The sequence below is a fragment of the Musca autumnalis genome, unplaced genomic scaffold, assembly GCF_047663935.1.
Source record: "Musca autumnalis isolate F117 unplaced genomic scaffold, ASM4766393v1 scaffold_2, whole genome shotgun sequence".
In the NCBI taxonomy this organism is placed as follows: Eukaryota; Metazoa; Arthropoda; class Insecta; order Diptera; family Muscidae; genus Musca; species Musca autumnalis.
The window spans coordinates 784,547-810,255 of NW_027411755.1; the positions used below are offsets into that span (position 1 = coordinate 784,547).

The 25,709-nt window shown below is 34.4% G+C and overlaps 1 protein-coding gene across 3 annotated transcripts in view; it reads right to left on the reverse strand.

Moving 5' to 3' along the window:
- Positions 1 to 25,709, reverse strand: part of LOC141393484 (uncharacterized) — an 82,569-nt gene that overhangs the window by 6,077 nt on the left and 50,783 nt on the right. For all 3 annotated transcript variants that reach the window (XM_073966495.1, XM_073966496.1, XM_073966494.1), the window contains 4 exons: positions 14,582 to 14,686; positions 14,306 to 14,504; positions 14,071 to 14,249; positions 13,838 to 13,994 (listed from right to left, as the gene is read on the reverse strand). In XM_073966495.1, the coding sequence (XP_073822596.1) occupies positions 13,838 to 13,994; positions 14,071 to 14,249; positions 14,306 to 14,504; positions 14,582 to 14,686 (640 nt within the window). The remainder of the gene's footprint in view (positions 1 to 13,837; positions 13,995 to 14,070; positions 14,250 to 14,305; positions 14,505 to 14,581; positions 14,687 to 25,709) is intronic.

Genomic DNA, 25,709 nt, shown 5'->3' on the forward strand with positions numbered 1-25,709 from the left:
TAAAAATAAGTAGATTCTTGCAGTTTCTGGAACAGACCAAAGTTGTTAGAACTGTCGTCGTGATGTTGTCTTACATTTCCTGCATATCAAACAACTAAAACTTCTAAACAATTGGTATTATATGAAGTCCCAACCATCGAGCTAAAAATAGAATCGGATTGCACACATTGCTATTTTAAAAGTTCCCTTGTCTGTTCTAAATCTGACATAGAATGAAATCAATCAAATCTCGCTTCTTGGAATTTGAAAAAAAGTCCGAAACGAAAAGGAACAAGAATCTCAAAATAAAGAAGAAACTACTTCTGGAAAGAAACAATTAAAAATAAATTAATTAAGCATAAATGGTATTTTCCATAAAAAGTCTCTCCTCCCCGTTCGTTACATTTTGTTCTTAGAGATCCCTAAAGCAAGCCGGGTTGTAGATCCCTACATATTTCCGTCACTAAACAAAAGAGTATAAATTACCAAAATGTTGTTATAAAATAACAAAATTATAAAATAAAAGTAATTTACGAAATAAAAATACTTAAAGGAGTGCATTTGGAGTCCATGTTGAAATCTGAACTGATGATGGGAAGATAATTGAAAAAACCTTTTGTAAGATGAAAGAATATCAGCGGAGAACGGAGGAAGTAATCTTTTGCGTTGCAGCGGTGGTGATTACATTGCAATTTTGGATGTAAACTTTTGAAAAACTAAACTGATAAATTAATTGTAGTTATTTCATGAATTCGTTTGAATTAATAAAGAGTTTTGTTTTTCATGAAAACCATATTTCAATACAGCATTTCCATTTTCCAAACAATATGAAAATTTCATGCCAAGGGGTTGGTGAAAATGACATGCCAAAGCATTGGTTAAAATGACATGTCAAAGCATGGGTGAAAATGACGTGTCAAAGCATTGGTGAAAATGACATGTCAAATCATTGGTGGAAATGACATGCCAAAGCATTGGTGGAAATGACATGTCAACGCATTGGTTAAAATGACATGCTTAGGATCCAGAAAAGAACGTCATCTTTTGGGGTCCACGCTCATATAAAATTCATCGATGAAGATGCTAAAAAGATGACATGCTAGATCACTTGCACCCATGATTGAATGTCATCTTTGGCATCGAACATTTTGCTGGGTAATGAAATCAATAATAGGCCCCAGGAATATAGGAATATAGGAATTTGGAATGGAAATCAAGGTTGGGAAGTGGTGCTTCTAAAAGGAAATGGTTTTGAAAATTACCAATCATGTGTACGAAAAGTACTAAATGGTACTAAATTTAGTACAATTTAGATTTGGGTGAACGTAAAGAGCTGGAAACCTGAAATTTGGAATTAAGGTTACTGTTGTAGTATAGGATTGAGATATGAGGGTAGTTTTGGAAATTCGTGCTTATGTGTACGAAAAGTACTAAATAGTACTAAATTTGGTACAATAGGGATTTGGGTGAACGGATAGAGCTGGAATCCTGATATTTGGAATTGAGATTACTGTTGGAGTGTAGGATTGAAGAACTTTTGGAAATTCGTACTTATGTGTATGAAAAGTACTAAATGGTACTAAATTTGATACAATGGGGATTTGGGTGAACGGATAATAGCTGGAATCTCGAAATTTGGAATTGAGATTACTGGTGGGGTGTAGGATTGAGGTAGTTTTGAAAATTTGTACTTATGGGTACGAAAAGTACTAAATGGTACTAAATTTAGTACAACTTGGATTTGAATGAACGGATAGAGCTGGAAACCTGAAATTTGGAATTAATATTATTGTTGAAGTGTAGGATTGAGATATGAGGGTGGTTTTGGAAATTAGTACTTATGTGTACGGAAAGTACTAAATGGAACTAAATTTTGTATAATGGGGATTTGGGTGAACGGATAGCGCTGGAATCTCTAAATTTGGAACTGAGATTACTGGTGGAGTTTAATATTGTGAAAGTTTTGGAAATTCGTACATAGGGTACCAAAAATACTAAATAGCACTAAATTTGGTACAGTTTCGATTTGGGTGAACGGATAGGGCTTGATTCCTCAAATTTGGACTGAGTATCACTGACGAAGAGTAAGAAAGATGCACCAAAGGGTTTTTGGAAACTTGAGTGTACGAAAAGTAATAATTGGTACTAAATTTAGTACAATTTGGATTTGAGTGAACGGATAGTGCTGGATTCCTGAAATTTGGAATTGATATTACTGTTGGAGTGTAGGACTGGGGAAGTTTTGGAAATTCTTACTTATGTGAATGAAAAGTACTAAATGGTACTAAATTTGGGACAATGGGGATTTGGGTGAACGGATATAGTTGGAATCTCGAAATTTGGAATTGAGATTACTGGTGGGGTGTAGAATTGAGGTAGTTTTGAAAATTCGTACTTATGGGTACGAAAAGTACTAAATGGTACTAAATTTAGTACAATTTGGATTTGGGTGAACGTATGTATGTAGCTGGAAACCTGAAATTTGGAATTAAGATTACTGTGAAGTGTAGGACTGAGATATGAGGGTGGTTTTGGAAATTCGTACTTATGTGTTCGAAAAGTACTAAATTTGGTACAATAGGGATTCGAGTGTACGGACAGAGCTGGAATCCTGAAATTTGAAATTGAGATTACTGTTGGATCATAGGATTGGGGAAATTTTGGAAATTCGTATTTATGTGTACGAAAAGTACTGAATGGTACTAAATTTATTACAATTTGGATTTGGGTGAACGGATAGAACTGGAATCCTGAATTTTAAGTATCAAGGTTGGGAAATGGCGTTGAAATAAGGAAATGGTTTTGGAAGTTCGTATTTTTGATTACGAGCAGTACTAAATTTGGATTTGGGTGAACGGATAGAGCTGGAATCCTAAAGTTTTGAATTAAGATTACTGTAGGGGTGTAGGATTGAGATAGTTTTAGAAATTCGTACCTTTGGGTACGAAAAGTACTAAATGGTACTAAATTTGGTACAATTTGGATTTGGATGAACGGATAGAGCTGGAATTCTGAAATTTGGAACTAAGATTACTGTCGGACAGTAGAATTGAGGTAGTTTTGGAAATTCGTACTTATGGGTACAGAAAGCACTAAATTCGGTACAATTTGAATTTTAGTAAACGGATAGTGTTGGAATTAGGAATTAAGATTACTGTAGGAGTGTATTATTGAGGAAATTTTGAAAAGTCGTACGTGTGCGTACGAGAAGTACTAAATGGTACTAAATATGGTACAATGTGGATTTGGGTGAACGGGTAGAGCTGGAATCCTGAAATTTTTGTTTGGGAAAGAAATGGTACTAAATTTGATACAATTTGGATTCGGGTGAATTAATAGAGCTGGAATCCTGAAATTTGGAATTACGATTACAGTCGAAGAGTAGGATTCAGGTTGTTTTGAAAAAGCAAACTTATGGTTACGAAAAGCACTAAATGGTACTAAATTTAGTACAATTTGTATGTATGATTATTGTAGCCCTGTTGCGTTGAGGAAGTTTTGAAAATTGGTACGAAAATTTTAAATTGTTCTAAATTTAGTACAATTTTAATTTGGTTTAACGGATAGAGTTTGAACCCTGAAATTTGGAAGTAAGATTACTACTAAAGTGAAGGATTGAGGTAGTTTTGGAAAATCTTTCTTATGGGTACGAAGAGTTCGACTTGATACTAAGTTTGGTACAATTTGGAATTGGACGAACGGATACAGCTGGAATCTTGAGATTTGGAATTACTGTAATTATTATGGAATTTACTGTAATTATTTTGTATTAATGTCCGTGTATGGCTGAGATATGTCGTCGAAATACGTACCATAAGTATACGAAAATTACTTAATGGTACTCAATTTGTTTTTGGGTGTAGGGACAGTGCTGGAATTTTTATTTTTTGGAGTTAGGGTGTGTATTGGTGTGCAACGTTGATCTCGCTGTTAATGTGTAAGGGTGAGATACGGCTGATCTTTTTTAAAAACGAACTTAAGGGGTACGTACAGTACTAAGATAAAAAAATATTGATTAAAATTGGTATTAGTGCGACCAAATTTTCAGTGTTTGTCATTTCCATATTATATATTGTTTATTTGTTTTTTTTTATATCCTTTCCGCATAGTAGTTTTGGAAAATCTTTCTTATGGGTACGAAGAGTTCGACTTGATACTAAGTTTGGTACAATTTGGAATTGGACGAACGGATACAGCTGGAATCATGAGATTTGGAATTACTGTAATTATTATGGAATTTACTGTAATTATTTTGTATTAATGTCCGTGTATGGCTGAGATATGTCGTCGAAATACGTACCATAAGTATACGAAAATTACTTAATGGTACTCAATTTGTTTTTGGGTGTAGGGACAGTGCTGGAATTTTTATTTTTTGGAGTTAGGGTGTGTATTGGTGTGCAACGTTGATCTCGCTGTTAATGTGTAAGGGTGAGATACGGCTGATCTTTTTTAAAAACGAACTTAAGGGGTACGTACAGTACTAAGATAAAAAAAATATTGATTAAAATTGGTATTAGTGCGACCAAATTTTCAGTGTTTGTCATTTCCATATTATATATTGTTTATTTGTTTTTTTTATATCATTTCCGCATACGAAGTAGCGGGCATTTTGCTAGTTCATATTATAAAATTCTTCAGCGCTGTCATGATTTTCGAAATTAAACTCTTCCGAAACGGCTGGACAGAATTTGGTGAAAATTTATGTGTAGGTTAGTTAGGTGTGTAAATACGTATGTCGTAAGCTTAAGCCATTTCGGTGGGATAATAAGGCTAAGCCCTCCGAAACACCGAAAATCGGGAGATACTGTTCTATTGGAGCTATATAAAAACATGGACCTATACCGAAAATTCTCTGGAGGAATTGTTACCAAATTTGAGCAATTTCTAAAGGATAATGAGGCTAAAACTTCCAAACTATCGAACATAGGGAGGAACTGTTCTATAGGAGCTATATCGAAGCGTGAGCCTATACCGACAATTCTCTGCAAGAATAATATAGACCCAACGTAAACCAACAACCAATTTATAACCAATTTGGCTGAATAATATGTCTAAAACCTTGAAGATACCGAAAATCGGGATGCACCGTTCGGAGGAGGCTATATCAAAACCTGCAGGGTCAGGTCCGAGCATTCTATGCGGGAATATTTTTTACACCAGGACGGTAAAGTTCTATGGCGGATATATCAAAACGGCTAAAAGCTTCAAAACACTGAACACCGGGAGGGGAGGTACTACATCAAAATGTGGACCTTGGGAATGTTTCATATGCCTAATGAAGAATAAATACAAAATTTCATCTATTTCGGTGATGTGTTATAGAATGATAAAAAACTATACCCTCCATATAACGGTGGGGTATAAAAAAGGATAAATTGATTGATTATTATAGTTTACATGGAGAACAAAAGAACGGGCCAGCAACGCGGACTCGGGTCAGCTAGTATATATATATATAGCAAAATGCCCGCTACTTCGTATGCGGAAAGGATATAAAAAAAACAAATAAACAATATATAATATGGAAATGACAAACACTGAAAATTTGGTCGAACTAATACCAATTTTAATCAATATTTATTTTTATCTTAGTACTGTACGTACCCCTTAAGTTCGATTTTCAAAAAGATCAGCCGTATCTCACACTTACACATTAAAAGCGAGATCAACGTTGCACACCAATACACACCCTAACTCCAAAAAATAAAAATTCCAACACAGTCCCCACACCCAAAAACAAATTGAGTACCATTAAGTAATTTTCGTATACTTATGGTACGTATTTCGACGACATATCTCAGCCATACATGGACATTAATACAAAATAATTACAGTAAATTCCATAATAATTACAGTAATTCCAAATCTCCAGATTCCAGCTGTATCCGTTCGTCCAATTCCAAATTGTACCAAACTTAGTATCAAGTCGAACTCTTCGTACCCATAAGTAAGATTTTCCAAAACTACCTCAATCCTTCACTTTAGTAGTAATCTTACTTACAAATTTCAGGATTCAAACTCTATCCGTTAAACCAAATTAAAATTGTACTAAATTTAGAACAATTTAGAATTTTCGTACCAATTTTCAAAACTTCCTCAACGCAACAGGGCTACAATAATCATACTTTCAAATTGCAGGATTCCACCGCTATCCGTTCACCTACATACAAATTGTACTAAATTTAGTACCATTTAGTGCTTTTCGTAACCATAATTTTGCTTTTTCAAAACAACCTGAATCCTACTCTTCGACTGTAATCGTAATTCCAAATTTCAGGATTCCAGCTCTATTAGTTCACCCGAATCCAAATTGTATCAAATTTAGTACCATTTCTCTCCCAAACAAAAATTTCAGGATTCCAGCTCTACCCGTTCACCCAAATCCATATTCTACCATATTTATTACCATTTAGTACTTCTCGTACCCATACGCACGACTTTTCAAAATTTCCTCAATACTACACTCCTACAGTAATCTTAATTCCTAATTCCAACACTATCCGTTTACTAAAATTCAAATTGAACCAAATTTAGTGCTTTCTGTACCCATAAGTACGAATTTCCAAAACTACCTCAATTCTACTGTCCGGCAGTAATCTTAGTTCCAAATTTCAGAATTCCAGCTCTATCCGTTCATCCAAATCCAAATTGTACCAAATTTAGTACCATTTAGTACTTTTCGTACCCAAAGGTACGAATTTCCAAAACTATCTCAATCCTACACCCCTACAGTAATCTTAATTCAAAACTTTAGGATTCCAGCTCTATCCGTTCACCCAAATCCAAATTTATTACTGATCGTAATCATAAATACGAACTTCCAAAACCATTTCCTTATTTCAACGCCATTTCCCAACCTTGATTCCCATACCAAATTTGAAGATTCTAGCTTTATCCATTAAAAATATGCAATTGGTACCAAATTTAGAAACTTTTAGTACTTTTCGTCAATGAACGGAAAGAAACAAAACGATTCCCGTACCAATCACACAACGCCACAAACTTTTCAGCTTCTCTGAATCGTTTCATTCTCACAACCAAAACAAAAACACAAACTTTTCAACGTAAAAAGATGGAAACAGTACGATTGGTGAAATGTAACTTCGGCTATGCTTTGCCAAGTTGTTTCATTCACCACCGAAACGACAAGTATTTTTGGGAAACGTTTGCCGTGCATTATGGTCAATGACACACTCAGCCACACACACACACATGTGATTGCTTAACAACCCTATAAGTTAGCATCAGCATACCACAGTGAATTTTATCAACCACCAAACGTTTTTGATTTATTCACATGTGTTAAGTACTATTTAGTTTTCTATCTGTTGTTGTGGAGTTGAGTACTTTTCGCTTTTCGTTTTGTTCGTACTCACGAATGTAAACAAAACGAAACTAAACAGCGAGCTCGGCCAACGAGGGTTATGTTTCGTTTTGTATTGTTCCTATGGAAAATACGAAACGAAACGATTGGAAATTTTATTTAAAGTATTTTTACGTACTCTGCTTTTCGTACACTTATAGGTCGAGTTTCTAAATACCCTTTGGTACATCTTCCTAACTCTCCATCAATGACCATTCGTTCAAAATTTCAGATTTCTAGCTCTTCGCGTTTGCCTAATACAATGGATTCCATATTTAGTACACTTTAGCACTTTTCGTACCTTTCTACGACGAATTTCCAAAAACCCCTTTACACAAAAACAAATTATACCAAATTCTGTACAATTCGATTTTCCAAAACAACCTTAATCCTTCACTTCAACAGTAACCATAATTCCAAATAACAGGATTTCAGCGCTATCCGTGCACTCAAATCCAAGTTGTACCATTTGGTACATTTCGTACCTATAAGTACGAATTTCAAAAACTACTTCCATCTCAATCCTATACTCCAACAGCAGTTTGATCAAATTCCAGAATTCCAGCTCTATCCGTTCCCCCAAATCCAAATTGTACCACAGGTACTACCACTTAGTACTTTTCGTACCCTTACTACCTCAGTCCTACACTCCAATAGTAATCCTAATTTCAAATTTCAGGACTCAAACACTATCCGTCACCCAAATCCAAATTCTACCTCTATTGCCTACCGCGAACGGGTTGCAAATTCTAACTCTTTCCGTTTACTAAAATTCATACTTTAAATTAAAATAAATAAAATTAAGATACTTAAAATTCAGGATTCCAGTTCTATCCGTTCACCCAAATCCAAATTGTACACATAAATACGAATTTCCAAAATTTCCCCAATCCTATGCTCCAACAGTAATCTCAATTTCAAATTTCAGGATTCCAGCTCTGTCCGTTCACTCGAATCCCTATTGTACCAAATTTAGTACTTTTCGAACACATAAGTACGAATTTCCAAAACCACCCTCATATCTCAGTCCTACACTTCACAGTAATCTTAATTCCAAATTTCAGGTTTCCAGCTAAATACATACATACGTTCACCCAAATCCAAATTGTACTAAATTTAGTACCATTTAGTACTTTTCGTACCCATAAGTACGAATTTTCAAAACTACCTCAATTCTACACCCCACCAGTAATCTCAATTCCAAATTTCGAGATTCCAACTATATCCGTTCACCCAAATCCCCATTGTCCCAAATTTAGTACCATTTAGTACTTTTCATTCACATAAGTAAGAATTTCCAAAACTTCAGTAATATCAATTCCAAATTTCAGGAATCCAGCTCTATCCGTTCACCCAAATCCAAATTGTACTAAATTTAGTACCATTTAGTACTTTTCGTACACTCAAGTTTCCAAAAACCCATGCACCTTTCTTACTCTTCATCAGTGATCCTCAGTCCAAATTTGAGGAATCAAGCTCTATCCGTTCACCCAAATCGAAACTGTATCAAATTTAGTGCTATTTAGTATTTTTCGTACCCTATGTACGAATTTCCAAAACATCCACAATACTAAACTCCACCAGTAATCTCAGTTCCAAATTTAGAGATTCCAGCGCTATCCGCTATTCACCCAAATCCCCATTATACAAAATTTAGTACCATTTAGTACTTTCCGTACACATAAGTACTAATTTCCAAAACCACCCTCATATCTCAATCCTACACTTCAACAGTAATATTAATTCCAAATTTCAGGTTTCCAGCTCTATCCGTTCATTCAAATCCAAATTGTACCATTTAGTACTTTTCGTACCCATAAGTACGAATTTTCAAAACTACCTCAATCCTACACCCCACCAGTAATCTCAATTCCAAATTTCGAGATTCCAGCTATTATCCGTTCACCCAAATCCCCATTGTATCAAATTTAGTACCATTTAGTACTTTTCATACACATAAGTACGAATTTCCAAAAGTTCTTCAATCCTACACTCCAACAGTAATCTCAGTTCCAAATATCAGGATTCCAGCTCTATCCGTTCACCCAAATCCCTATTGTACCAAATTTAGTACTATTTAGTACTTTTCGTACACATAAGCACGAATTTCCAAAACTACCCTCATATCTCAATCCTACACTACAACAGTAACCTTAATTCCAAATTTCAGGTTTCCAGCTCTTTACGTTCACCCAAATCTAAATTGTACTAAATTTAGTACCATTTCCAAACCATTACCTTTTAGAAGCACCACTTCCCAACCTTGATTTCCATGCCAAATTCCTATATTCCTATATTCCTGGGGCCTATTATTGATTTCATTAATTATTTAGCGATTTCTTCAAATCACAGATTTTGAAATTGAATAGTTATGACTGTACATCTCCATATACGATAAAATTCTTAATTGCAAATAAATCGTGGTAATATGCACAATTTTATTGCACTTTCATTGATTTGCAAACATTTAGTTATTACCAAAAAGTGAGGTCCATACAGTTTTTAGTTGTTGTTTTTTCTGGCCGATTTCTGAATTTACCAAAAAGTGAGGTCCATACAATTTTTAGTTGTTGTTATTTCTGGCCGATTTCTGAATTTATTCCCCTAATGTTGTCTTCAACAGCAACTCATTTGTTCAACAAACCCAACATCATTTATTGAAAGAATTTTTGTTTTAATTTTAAATTGAAAATAAAAATTTTTACAAATGCATCGTTTGTAATCATCTTTTCTAACTGAATTTTAACGAATGAAAATCTTTTGTGCGACACCTGTTATGTGAAAACTAAATCGGGATCGGTTTGTATTTTTCGCGTAATTGATGTTAATATCATTATCACCAACTGCGACATCTGTTGCAATGGAAGATAACAAATGTCTTGTCTTTCTATTATTTAGTGGTTTACGATAAAATAAGTGCGCCTAGAAGTAAACTACAAAATTTGAAATTATGTGTGATCGTTTACGGTATCATGAAGTTATAGCATTGTTAATTTGACACATGTCTTGCAGAGGGCCAACTAAGTGAGTAAGTACGTAATAATAATGAAAAATAAGGATTTTTGTTGTTGTTATTTTTTGTGGTTCCAGGACGAATTTTCTAAAACCCGGCCTTATCTCGCACATTTGCATCAACAGTGACCCACTGGTAAAATTTCAAGCTCCTAGCTTTAGCCGTTTTGGCTGGGCGTTGATGATGAGTCAGTCAGTCAGTCAGTCAGTCAATCACTTATCACCAAGCTCATTTATATATATAGATATATATATATTTTTTTTCAAAATTTCACTTTAACCGCGTCTTAAGGATGCTGACATATTGAAGCAAAAATTTTGCCCTAATCCGAGCGCACAAGTACAAGTCTCATCATGGGATCACAGCAATCTGCACGCAAAGTCGACATTTTTTGCGTAAATTTTTCTAAAAAAATCTGTTTTTGCCTTGGAATCCCGCGTAAAATTAGCTTTTTTACGTTCTGATTCCCATTAGCCATGACGCGTCCAAATCCATCTAAATCGTCGGACGTGATACCCCTCAAATTTCGAAAATTTTTAAAAAATGTTTTTGAAAATATCGAAAAATAAAATGCGTTTTAGATGTGTGATATCTACTTTAATAAATAGAGCGATACGCCTGTTAAAATCTTTCAAAACAGATATTTAAAAACTTTCGCAAATCCGGAGATGTAATAGATGTTTTCTAAAAATTGAGTGCGATGCTACCACGGTTCTTGATGGATCGCACTGAAACGGCATAGAATGATTTATTTTTTTAATGGTGACAATAACAGTGTTTATATAAAACTATTTAAAGTAAACTAGAAAATGTGGGCTTCTTTAAAAATGGGATCTTATTGAAATAAAACGATCATATATTGGAAAGAAAATGGACAATTTTTTTCTAATAGTAAAAAATTGAAGAGCACACCAAAACACAACCAATCTTTTTATTTGTCAAAAACAAACTGAAAATCCAACATGGCTGATATTACCAAACTATATAACAGACAAATGTTGAACTTTTGTGAATCAAGTACCCTGAGGAGTGGACCGATATGTCACATTTTCGAACTTCAACTAAGTTTGGACAAAATATTAAGGTATCCAAAGTTGGAACCAGATCGCAAAAATCGATATCAACAAATTTCAATGACTATTCAGCAAATTGTCTCTAAATTCCATATTCTAATATTCCAGCAATATTTTTATACCCTCCACCATAGGATGGGGGGTATATTAAGTTTGTCATTCCGTTTGTAACTACTCGAAATAATCATTGTAGACCCCACAGACTATATATATTCTTGATCAGCGTGCAATTCTACATCGATATAGCCATGTCCGTCCGTCTGTCCGTCTGTGTAAATCACTATAGGTTCCGAACGGATTGAAGTAGGTGGATGAAATTTTGGTAAAATCTATTATATTTATGTAGGACTTTTGATATTGAAAGCGGGCTATGTAGGTCAACGTTTTCGTATAGCCCCCATACAAAGTGACGCGTGACGCGTCGTCGTTTTAAGGAAATATTAAGATATTTGTCCCATTTGAGCACCGAATTGGTGGTAATTTGGTATTTTGTGTCTCCAGAGGCTACAAAACATTTCTATCAAATTTTGTTTATATAGGTCCACGTTTTGGTAGAGCCCCCATATAACGTCCCATATATAGTACGCGTCACTATAAGATATTTTGAATGTATTAGTCCCATTTGTTCCATGTTTTTATATACCACCCATAGAAAGATCCCTCCCAATTTTCGGTATTTTGAAAGTTTTAGCCACAATATTCAATAGGAATAACTGAAATTTGGTATTTAGTCTTCGCTGGAGTTACGAAACTTTCCTCCAGAAATGTATCGGTACTGGTTAACGTTTTATACAGCCTCCATAGAACGGCGCCCCCGATTTTGTTAACTATCCAAATCCAGAATATCCACGTTTAGGTCTAGTCGGTTTTGCCCAATTTTATGTATTTCGCTCAATTCGGAAAATTTTAAATATTGGCCCATGTTTTGGAAAGAACAAAAACGTCGCCCCATATTAACTGTTTTGAAGGGAGTATTATCAGTTGAGATATATGTACTACTCCTGCAATAAAAGGAAGAGTTTAGTACTTTCATAAAGGAAATATTCACTTCAATACAGTTCGTGGTGGAGGGTTTACAAAGTTCGGCCCGGCCGAACTTAACGCTTTTCTTATTTGTTGTAATTTATAACGGTACTTAACAAAGCAAAACAAAAGAAGTTGACATTTATATACGATATCTTAACGATTTCGTAAAAACGACAGTTAGGTACTGACTTCTTACAAGCAAATAATTGAAATTTTAATAGATAAAATATTTTTTTTCGAAATGGACGTTTTTGTTAAAGTTATTTTAATTACATTTACATGTGTACAAATTATTTGCATAAAATGTGCTGGAAATTACATTTTTTAAACTTTTTTTGTGGATTGTTTTGCAAGTCCCCAAAATTGTAGTTGAGATTTACTAACTATGCCATCCTATGCCACTCTCAATTTTTTTGGAGAATCTTGGAAATAGTGTAGGCGTTTACAAAAATGTGGTTCCAGCTGCATAACTTGCATTTCCGTGTGTGGCATCAAAAAAACTAACGATGCCCCTGGTTGTTTTAGTGAATATGCTGTATTTTTGTGTTGTCTTGTTTTGGATTATAATTGCTTGTTTTGTTTTTTTATTCAATATTTATATATTTTTGTTTTGGAATCTACTTATAAGTGTATTTTACACTTACACTTGTATAGTTTTGATATATGATGCTCCATACAAAATGAAAAGCAAGTGCAAATGTTAAGTTGGGCCGGACCGAACTTTATTTATCTCCCACCATGAAATATTCTGAACTCATATGGAATAATTACTTTCCTTTCCGGTCCACATTATCAGGCATAGACGCTTTTTCACCACTGAAACCCCCATAACCAAATTACAGCCGATTTACTGACTACTGAGAGCCCCCAAATATTAAATTACAGCCAAAATGGAGAAAATGTAGATAAAAGCTTAAAAATACCAGAAATCGGGTGGGCTATAGGGAAATTCGAATTATTCCATTTGTAATTCGAATCATTTCATTTGTTATTCGAATTATTCCATTTGAAATTCGAATTATTTTATTTGTAATTCGAATTATTCTATTGAAATTCGAATTACATATGGAATAATTCGAATTACAAATGGAATAATTCGAATTACAAGTGGAATAATTCGATTTTCAAATGGAATAATTCGAATTTCAAATAGAATGTTACGAATTACAAATGAAATGTTACGAATTACAGCTAAAATGTTTCGAATTACATCTGAAAAAGGTGTATCACAAACATGTAAAAACGAGTCATACCGGACTGACATGATCTTCCCAAAATGTTTTTTCTATTGCTCGGGAGGAAGAACGTGTAGAACGAATTGCTAAAACGTACTTCAAGATGTCCCAAAATTACATTAGTTACTATTTACTCTTTACTTACCGGCTGCAACCTCTGGTTCTTTTATTATGGGTACTATACGGTTTGTCATAGGCTTCTGCTCATTTTGCATGAATAGCGAAGTTGTTGCAATTTGACGTAATGCCTCCATACCTTCGTTTAACATTTTACTATTGGACCTCTTATGTGCAGCTCGGGGCTGTATAATCCGTGAAAAAATATATACAATATTACATACATTTCGTACATTAATACATACATATGTGGGATCTTACCTGTTGACCTGGAGCTCGAGTAATAGAAACACGTTTGATTTCACCTCTCAGCAGAGACGTGGTGTAATCAGCATCTATTTTGTTTCCGTTTTTCTTTCGGTCATTTTTCTTATTTGCTATACAGTGTGAGGGGCAAATGCAAAACAAGATCCTCAGCATACAACACACGAAACCTATGCCTATAGTAGAAAACTTCATGTTAGTATTGGAGAACAAAGTGTACATCGAGCCTCACCGATAAGTGATGGTCCTATGAGACGCAATTCAACTGTTTTGAATCCCTTCTCACCGGTCCCAACAAATGCAATTACCAGTCCCAGAGCTATCGTGCCCAATCCTACGTAAAGGAAAGCATTTGCAAATGTACTTGGACCCCTTAGAACGCCCAAAAAATCTTCATCGTCCGAAGAACCGCCCAATGAAGCATCTTGTATCTGTGTTCGATAGAAAGCAGCATTGCGTCAGTCGACAACTCGGCTATTCGAAACATCCTACGTCGGCTTCAACTTACCCGATTCCTCTTCACCCATCGTCGATGGCATGCGGCTTGTTGCTGTGCTTCCTGTACACTGCAACGACGTCCGCGTTCCAACCAAGCAGCTCTTCCCTGAGCACACTAGTTACGCAGCAAAGCGGCACAGAGTAAAAAATACAAAAGATATTAGTTTCCATACCGAACGAAATGATTTTCCATAAAAAACGTGTCTGCATGTTAACAATCATTACGCACAAACAAAAAACCAAAATAAAAAAACGAGTACACATATTTATGTAAGTATGTTTCATATGCCCGAACATCGTAAGCAAAAAATTTATTCAATATTCCAGATAAACGTATTAAAACCAAAATATGAAATAAAATTAATTGAATGCAAAATACATAATAAAAAATAATACATGCAAACATATATACAAAACAAATCTTATTTTATGTTCATATCAAAATATATAGTCCTTACGATGACATAGTAGCAACCGTTTACTTAAGTGTAGGTATGCGTCTATTTCTATTTCTTTCAATTTCTAATTTGTCGATAAAAGTGTCGACGTTGATTTCTAAAATCAAAATAGCCAATTTGACTATTACACTGGTCAACGCGACTACTGTTTCATCCGATTTTTTTTTGCGTTTCTAACTGAAACCGGCGAGTTATTTCCGAAATAGGTCGCGGATTTTCACCATCAGCTCTTGTTTTTGAAATATATTATATAATAATAATAATTGTTCCACTAACATCCCATACAGGACAAGGGAGACTTCTCTCATATCAATGAGTGCACGCCGATTCATATTGGCTCAATGATATGGGACCTACTTTTTATTGCCGAGTCCGAACGGCGTGTCTTACGACACCACTTGTAGAGAAGTTTTTCATGGCTTAAATACTCAGGAAATGTCGCCGGCATTACTGAGGGGGAATTTTGCCACCGTTGAAAATTTGATGTTGCTTGGCCTGGGATTCGAACCGCAGACCTTCTGAGTGCAAGGCGGACGTGCTAACCATTGCACCACGGTGAAATATATTACGAAATTGTTTTTTACAATGTTTACCTTGAATTTCGTTATTCTCGGATACAAGCAAACATTTTTTGTGGGTTTTTCGACACGAATATATCAAGGAGGCGTTGCACGCTTGATAGAAACAGTTTCTGCAATAATTATGGTGAATATATATCAAAAAATATAGAAGACATACAAAGGATCTTGTAAAAATTGTGTATTTTGAGTACTTTAAGCAGTAATTACATCATCAAGGTAAGTCGTAGGATCTTCTTATTGCATACCATGTATGCTTAGGGAGTCTACTACATAGTCCAGTACAAAAAAAAAATTATAATATAAAGTTCATAAAGCCCATGATTCGGCCATAACCTAAAAATCGCCACGAAGAACGCGACAGGATTCGAAAATAACTCCCCTCGGATGAAATCCAACTCTTTTAATTTTGTTAACCAGTGTTATTGCTCGATTTATTATAGAACCCAAAAACATTTAAAATCCGAAAGAATTGAGAGGCGTCCACTTGTAGGAATATCTACTACTGACACTGTAACCATAACGCTAAAAGTTATATATGTTTGTATCTATTTAATCATTTTTTGTTTTTCATTTAACATTTAAATAAAATATAATACATTTAAAATATATGTATATAAATATTTCTGTATATATTTTAATAACCATTTTAAAGGTAGTAAATATATATATGCATTTTATTGAAGTGTCAGTAACTGAAAAAAGTTTCATATTATTTTGAGACTGTCTGAATACATATCTCCCTATATACAAATGTATATAGATTTCCAAACAATTGAAGGATTTCCGCATTAAAAAAAAACGTAGTAAAATTAGTAAAATTTGAATCACATAAATGCGTTGAATTGAAGAAGCAGATGTCGGACATATGTGAAACGTGACAATTTCTCCTATTGAATATTTATTATTAAATAGGAAGACTGAGATATTATTGAAAACAAGTATACATCTAAATCAGAACATTCTTCCTCAGAATTTCACAGTCAACATTTTTTATCGACAATAAACCCTTTGCTAATGCCAATGTAACCATTCTAACTATTGCTAATGTCACTAACAATAATACTTGTACACCTTTACAGGACTACATATCGGATATGCACGCTTGAATATATTTAAATCCGATTATACATACTTTTGTGTATATATATTTGCACGTTACTCATATAAAATGCAAACGCATGCCATCTATATAAGTATTTCTTTTTTTTAGAATTATTTTAGAAAATTAACAAATAACGACAGTAATGATGACAGACATATAGATAGATATACACACAAGTTCGATCTATTTTTATATATATATATTGTAAAGTTAGAAGAAGTTATATATGTACAAAAGATATGTGATTTTGGCCGGTCTCGCCTTATGCAGAACGCCCACGTTGCTATCAGTTGGTGGGTTGGCCGACCTGCTGTGAAATAGGCGCATGCGCGTATCTCATCCAATAATAAAATATGGTATGCAAGCAAAGCATCTAGTGAGCTTATCATATCACACGAACGCTGTCAATGCCACGAGATAAAACCAATGAAAATAAACAATACAACGATCGAAAAAATGGATTTGATTATCATGCCAGTCGATTGCGGAATCATGCGGCAAGCAACATTTAGCTATAAGTACATAGAGTTCTGTTGTATATATGTATATATTATGTTAAATAGACGTACGTATGTTTATGCAGATTTTGGCCTGAAAGCGTCGTCAAAAACGTGCACTTGATAATGTTTTGACAAAAGGTATGTTTCTGTGCTCATATGTACTCTTTTGTGTGTATGTGTGTGTGTGTGTGTGTGTATTTTTATGTAAGTGGCTTAGATGTCAGTATGATAGAAAAAAAGGTGATTTTTTGTTTCTCAGATTGTTTTCAAACAATTTAAACTAATTTGATCAGAACATTTCAGGACTTGAAATATTTGCATTCTTTACTTTTGTCAATTATTTCACGGTAACTTATTTATACGTATTGCATTACAATCATTCTGGACTGCAAACAATCAATTTTCATTATTTTTTACACTGAAGAATTAGTGCGAAGTCTTGGCAACATTATGCCATTTTAATTAACAGCTGAGGAATATTTGTGCATCATATTTGATGAAATTGCTTATCAATTAAATGTGAAGGAAACTTTCTGTATGTTGAACACATACATACATAAATACCATGCAGCATGGGCTTGCTAGATTCCAACTGACATAAAATGGCCCCATTGACAACTGAAGGTGTGCCGCCTACAGTTGCACATACATATGTACGTATGCTCATACTGTGACTGAGGATGATTCCACACTTAAGCTGTAAGTAGGCACTCTTGTTTTGAAAATCTTTTGATATGATGATTAAAAAGAAGACTGCCTGCATTACTCATGGCTCAAGTGTATCTAGTCTGGCATTTTGACAACAGCGATAAAATCAATTTGATGTCATTTTTCAAGTACATATAGTCGGCATTTTTCTTCAACGTTTGATGCTGTGAAATAAATTTACATTCAACGGTGTCGCTGCACAGAGCGTGTTGTTAGGATACGAACGAATATTGACTGATTGCAATCAAGAATACCGCATTGAACCACTACGAATACATTTACTTAACAAAGTGAACACAAATCTAAAAACGGCTTCCAGTTGGTTTGGTTGTGTTTCAAGATATTCACATGAAGTTATGGAAAGAAATGATATATCAATGTCAATACTGACTATATTATTTCTATTTGTGAGAACCCCGAAGCTACGCTACGATTGTATTGAGTTTTAAAAACTTGAACGAACATAAGCGTTTTCGTAGAATTGCTTCAATTGGCCAATTAAAAATACACCTATACTGAAGTGTTTATCAAAGTCAGATAACTTTGTTCGTACTGATCAATGAATTATTAGAATTCAGAATTATTACTTGACTCTTTTCTACACTGTTGAGATTTTTGGTGATTTCAGTAACATATTCACAACAAGCCACCCAGGATTACTGCTGTTTTCTAATTAACTCAATTATTGTTTCGACCCAGTCAATCCAAAATAGAGTAATCATTATCCATAATACTCTTGTAGGAACATACGACGAGTACAACAATATCATATTTTGAAGAAGACACAAATACCATATTTTGCGGATTTCATTTGTTTAAAAAATAAGCCCCTAGGGTATCCAAGTGTAAGGACTTGGTAATTCAATATAAATCATTTATATTTATGAATATAACAAATGACATACGAACCTTTGTCAAGGGCTTGATATAAATATGTACGTAACGTAGCACACTTTTGTTCACAACTAGGGAAATAAAATGTTACCGTTGCTTAAATCATCATTTAAACAATTCATGTTCGGTTTTGATAGGTTTGTATACATATTTCAACACAATTGCTGCTGTTGTTGTTTTCGCTGCCCTCAAAACGTTGCTATTATATTATTTACATGTCTGTTAATGTTTTATGTATGAATGTTTACTATATATTAATGTACGTACGTATATATGTACTTATGCATATACAATTACAATAATAGCTCGACATCGAAAAAAATATTATTTAATAATTGCTATAGACTTAACCTAGATTAATGTTATACCTAGGACTCGATGAAGATGACCATTGTAATGCGGACTATTCTGAATTCATAACCTAATTTCATATTGCATTTTTTTTTTTTTTGGTAAATAACTTGTTAATTTGACTACTGTATTGAATCTGTCGGTCCACCAATGAGTTTTTGGGCGTCCAAATGATTTTAGAGTCCGTGTCAATGAGTAAATGAAGAAAGATAAGGACATAATGATATTTGTGTGGTAAATGCACTTTCACCCATATGGAACATTTCCTCCAGGACATAACAATAAATGCGTGCTTAGAAAAAAATACAAAAAGAAAATAGATGAGAAGAATCCAAAGAACGAAAGTAAAAAAAGAACAAAACAAAATGCAAATTGTTGAAATGAATAAAAGAATGAAGGATTAATTATTCAACATTTGTATAACTGCACTTATTATGTACGAGTATGTATGCTGTATGTTGTAGATGGTGTTTTAGAGAGCAGTCTGGTAAATCAGCAGTCAATGATTAGAAATAACATAAAGGATTTAGTAGTAGAAGTAATAATAATAATAATTGTTAAAGTAGTTCGATATTTATTATTGTTTACAAACAATGGATAAATTATCATCCCGTTACAGTTGATGATCAAGTCTTTAGTCGGGGGCACTGTGACCAACCAAGAACACACCAAACACATGTAGGGATCAATACTAACCAGATGTGTTTTCACAACGTGTATAAACTACATATGTGTGTGGGTGTGAAAATGGTAAATATGTATGTACGTGTGTTTGTGTAATAAAAAGTAACAGCATTCCTCCTATAAATCCTATGGACAATGTTACTTATGACAGATACATTTCTATGCAGCTATTATTTGTGTAAACACGTCTATCGCATGTAGATCGATTGTTTCTTTATACACAGCATTTTGGAAAGAATCGTATTTATCTATGGCAGCTGACGATTTGCCACACAAAAAGTCTAAACTTTACACTTGTTGTGGATTGGTTGTTTGGGTGGGGGAGTAGTTTAAGTTCAGAGAAATTACATACATACGTATAACAGTTCCACACACGCACACACACATACAACACATGTATGCAGGAAAGTATGCCAGTTTGTACGGCGAGACGGAATGGTTTGGGTTGGACTGCATTCCTGTTGCATCCTTCTAAACTTACCGATCGGTGTTGGCTAGCTTATTACATTTTTTTACTTTTGTTTCGACGTAAGCGGAACCTGCTATTGGATACTTGTTGTTGTCGTTCCGCATACTTACACACAAACAATACGGTTCGTAAGTGTTGCAAATTCATTTTACATAGTTCATAATATTTAAGGTAATAGTTACTTATACCAATGTATATCAACAGAGAGGACATAAACACACCCACGCAAACACAAACTCTGTTACGTCGGTGTGTGCATGTGTGTTTACCCGAAGATGTATTGAATTATTCTCAAATAATCTCATTTGATATCCAATTTATTTTAGTTTTACTTTTCCACTTGTTTCAACTTGTGAATGCTCCACAAAAAATCATCTGTATATGTACATATGTCGACCGATGGTCAGTCAATCAAAATCTGTAAAATGTAGAGTGAAAGCATGAATCACACAAACACACATACATGTACAGTAAATTATACTATATTAAATATTCTGTTTTGTTTGAGTTTCTCTTGAAAGATGACACACATACATATAAAGATATTCATTCAGAATTCATAAATCGAGTTCAATTCGTGTCGGGGTTTAAATCTTTATTTTGTGGAATTGTATTCGCATATTGAATCAAGTCGAGCTCCTAGATCGAAAACGGGAATGAGAGGCAAGCAAGCTGAACAGAATCTTTGGGAAAACTTGATACCATTTTGTTGGATGATTACATTTGTTAGTTGGTCTCACCGTGGGTGTCGTGTCGTATCGTGTTTTATTGTATTGTAATGCTGTCCATTGGCAAGGTACTTATTAATTGCAATAGTTTACATATGGGTCGAACACTGTATGTATGGTATGGTTGGTGTGGAGACATGCATCATGTTTGAGTGTGGTGTAGTCTACTCGATGAAAAAAAAAAAACTATAAATACAAAAATGGTGGCAATGCGGCTTTTCTGTGGACGTGTGACATTTACAACTTGGCTTCGTTTTTTGTGAGCAGGTGTAATTTGTAGTATATGTGTGTCATAAACGAAGATCACGAAGAAGAATTAGCTTTTAAATGTATGCATTGCATTGCGGACTGTATTGATGCTCCATGGCTCCTTTTGTATCGGGAGTTGAGTTCTCGTTACTTATACTTTGTACTCAGGATAAAAAATATGCTACGGGATATTACTAGGGGTAGCGTAAAAACAAATTTTCGTGTCTGTTTCAATTGTGGGAAGATGTGTGGTGGGAAAAAATGTAAAATTCTCGCCGAAAACTGTGCGAGAAGCAAGGAAGTACATTAAAGTAAGGAAAATGCTTGTAATCCATAAATAGATAGATAAATAGATGCTGCTTATGTTGTACATACATACGTGTCGATGTTAGTGTCTGGTGTTTGTCATGATGCATCTGTATGTTTCTATATAATTTATCGTTTCTTAATTTACATTTAACCACAATGCACATGCTTCGTCAGGAATATTTAACAACAACGCTTTTATCGAGACCGGACTATAGTGGACCTATCAAGACTGATTCGATATATGCATATGAATGTGTCTACTACAAGATCCAAATCCCAGCTACAATAAAAGCGTAAACATATCCAAAACAAATGTTTCACAATATACGTTTATTTCGGATATATTTCCAGCAACATTGGGAATTGTAATATTCCTGAACCCGTGATTCTTTGATACACACTGACACAGGAACAAATCGATGGCAATGAAGAAACATCGTTTACAAAACTATTTTGGATCGAAACTAGAACGTATTAATGTAAGTTATTTCAAAAATTAAAAAAAACTAATTTCACTGTTTGACTATAAAGGAGTCCTCGTAACTATTTTTCAATTTTGTCGGATATATCACCGGGATAACAATTATATAACAATTATTATATTAACATTTGAGGAAACCTGGTATAAGCAAGTCTATACAGATCGGCTAGTTAGACTACTTTTGACAGTAAACATAACAGATTTTATTATTTATTATTTCATTATTGTGATTTGAATTTCTTTTTACTTCAAGTCACAATAGTGTATTTTGACAGCAATCTTAATAGTCAGCTGAGTTTACTGTACGACCTTATATAGACCATACAAATCAGCTGGACTTATCGGCCTTTACTGAAATTTGTTTAATGCTTTTTTATACTACTTGTCGTTTTAATATTTTAATCGATTTTTTATGGTAACAATTCGTTCGTTTTTCTTCATTGTTCCTGTGTGTGTGTGTGGTGGGGGAGGAGGATTGTGTGTCTATTGTCGTTAAATGTTTCCGATAGATTATAAACAATATTCAAATCTGTGATGCTGTGTTCCATTACAAAACTACATAAATAAAATGTGTTTACAAGCATTTTCTCTGTACTTTAAAACTTCCAAAAAAATGAAATCAAAAACGAAATGAAACAAATCCCACAAACAAAGAGAATATCGAAATAAGTGTGTATTATGGAAGTAAATCAAGACAACAACAGAAGATACAAACTAACGGATTGTGATAGTGATAACCTAGCACAGGACTTACTGTCGCATTTTTTAGAGCCATCGATTGATGTTTTGTCGCGGTGCGCAATAATGGTGGCAACATTAATTTTGGTTTTTTAGATTTGGATGGCGTGAGTTGGAATGGTAGGACGAATTTGAACAAAGATATACAGAGAGATGTGGTTATACAAACCATGGCATTGTACAATTCAGTTGTAGCGGCACATGACCGTCACCGTTTGACGAAAGATGTTCGAGGCACAAACAGGTGAAAAATAAGTTCCAATCACAATTTTTAACATTTTTGCAAGTGAGTAGACATATTTACACATGTGATAGTACATTGTAATTTTATGATTTATGGTGTGGATCGATATAATTGCATATATATAGAGAGAGATGGAGGGATAGAGCGCACGCACCGCATCATACCGCACCGTCAACGTATGTTGTACGAGTTGAGTTGCAATTAGTTGTGGGTTGGTTGGATCGATAGATGAAGTCGCGTTTGTCACAAATTTGAATCCATTGTAAAGTTGGGTGGGGGCAATGGGTGTATGTGGTACATTACAGTTGACCAACGATGGGGGATAGTGGAGTAGAAATTCATTAATGAAAAGTTGAAAGAAGTATATGGACAAAATTAAATTCTTTGAGAGATGACTTCAAATATGAATACAGGAACTACCTAGGTATATGTATGTATGTATATGTATTTACAAGTGGGTGTGTGTATTTGTATGTGTTCGTTTGAGTTGTGGATAATACTGTCGGTGGATATGGCTGAATGTTCAAAAATAATAACAAAGTGATGATTAGACGGCTTGTTCTCTAGGGTCATTTCTAAGTAGGAATTTATTTTATATTTGGACTACTAGCAAAACTTAAAGAAGACGTGAAGAAAGGTGCTCAATCTACAAATGTTGTTGGTTGTTGTATACTTCTCTTAAGTAAGGCCTTTGGTTTTTTTTTATTATTTTTAATTAGAAGGAAAATATTCAATGCTTGTTATGTGTATTTATATTGGAGGGGGTTGGTTTTTACACAGCTACAAATCAAAATAGTATGTGGGAAATTGGAACAGAAAAAAATTGTAGACAGAGGCTAGATCGGATATATAAATACAAAGTATCTAGGTGAGGGTGTGATGGAAAGCTATTACGCTGATATAAAAGTTTATTTTTGTAGTCTTGTGAAGGGCTCAAAAAGTTCGGGATAACACGAAGCAGAATTGAAAGACGATTTATATTCACGTAAGCCAAAGTTAAAGAGAAGTTTTTTTTTTTGTTTTATTTGGTTTTCAAAGCGTTTAATGTGAAGAAGGTTTGGTGTCTAACCTGAAGTTTGTTGAATAACTAGGAGCTCTATTTGAAATATTGCTAATATTCTAAGTGAAATAGTAAGTAGAATCTACTCATAAAATAAATAAATTGAACGTAAAGAAATTAAAATACAGTTTATTTTTTCGTTTTGAAGGGATAGAGTTTTAATGAGACTAAGAGAGAGAGAGAGGATAACTTTATTTATATGGAGAGACAGAGCGATAGAGATAGTATGAGATAAGGACGTTCTGGGTCCTATGTTAGTTGTTTTCAAGGGGTAGTGGGGGAATGGCAGAAGTAACTAGTAACAATAGTATTATTATTAGGTATTTGATAGAGAAAGAGAGAGAGCATTTTATGTGGATTTCCATTTGATATCTTTTTTTGTGTTGTTTTGCTGAGAAGAAGGAGGAGGAGGAGGAGTTTGATGTTAAAGAAATAAAATATTACCCATGACTCTGGCGGATAACGAGGAAATGGAGCTATTTCTTTGGTTGCTACATTACTAGGCAACTCAAGTCTTCCACCTAATTTTCGTAGCTTTCTTCTTCTCGCCACCCGAGATTTCGATCTTAGCATCAATGCAGCCTGCATCTTTATTCGTTGAGTTTATGCGCAACAAATATATTTTACTATAGATGAATGATTAACGGCAAAATGCGTTACTGTATATATTTATAGATATACGAGTATATATCACGTTGTTTAATAGGATCGGGCCAAATTTTATTCATTCAACCGTAGAGGTCCGTTGTCTTGCTGCAATAGCGTATCTTCGTTTGAGCGCAATGAAGAACAAAAATTGAGTTCTTCAGGAGCCCTATGTAAAACTAAAGTCGTACACATTTGGTTTAATACATTAATAAAGAATGGCTACATAGTTAAAATTCATTTAAAGTAGTTCTTACAGAATATTCTGAACCTGAAAATACCCAATGCTACCGGACGCCGGTCTCTCGTTGACGAACTGCCTTGGGCCGAACTGCTACGTCCTGCTCCGGTTGTTGGATTTCCAACGGTGATGCTTTTGTTTGCGTTGTCCTTTGCGTCGTCGTCTTCTTCGCCGGCGCAACCACCAGTTTAATTGTATTTGTGCGCACGTACACAGAAGACGATACATAAACTTAATATTTTGTCTAGATTCGCACTCTCGTATATAGTATGGGCTTAACTCTCCGATCATAAAGCTAAGCAAATGTACGTTGACGACTTATAGTTCTCCACTTCGTTCTGACGTTGTTGTGTCACTGCAGTGTCGCTGTATTCGGTCGATTGGGCACTTCTTCTGCAACTTGGGTGTCGATTTCATTTTGCAGATATGTCAAAGTATTATAATTCTGAATCGACTTTGTTACAACAATTGCTGTAATTTTTCATCTTTGCCACTATTTTGCGCTGATAGTTAAGATGCATTTAGATGCAAAGTTATCGACGACGACGAAGGCTTGAAACTGTGAAATCTGTAAAATGTTAATATTGTTGGAGCACTTTATCCAAATACTACGGGCTTTACACACAACTGTGAATGTTCTGCTTGTTCCTTTGTACTACCTTTAAAAAGAGTTTAAGTAGCAGTTCATTGGAGGTT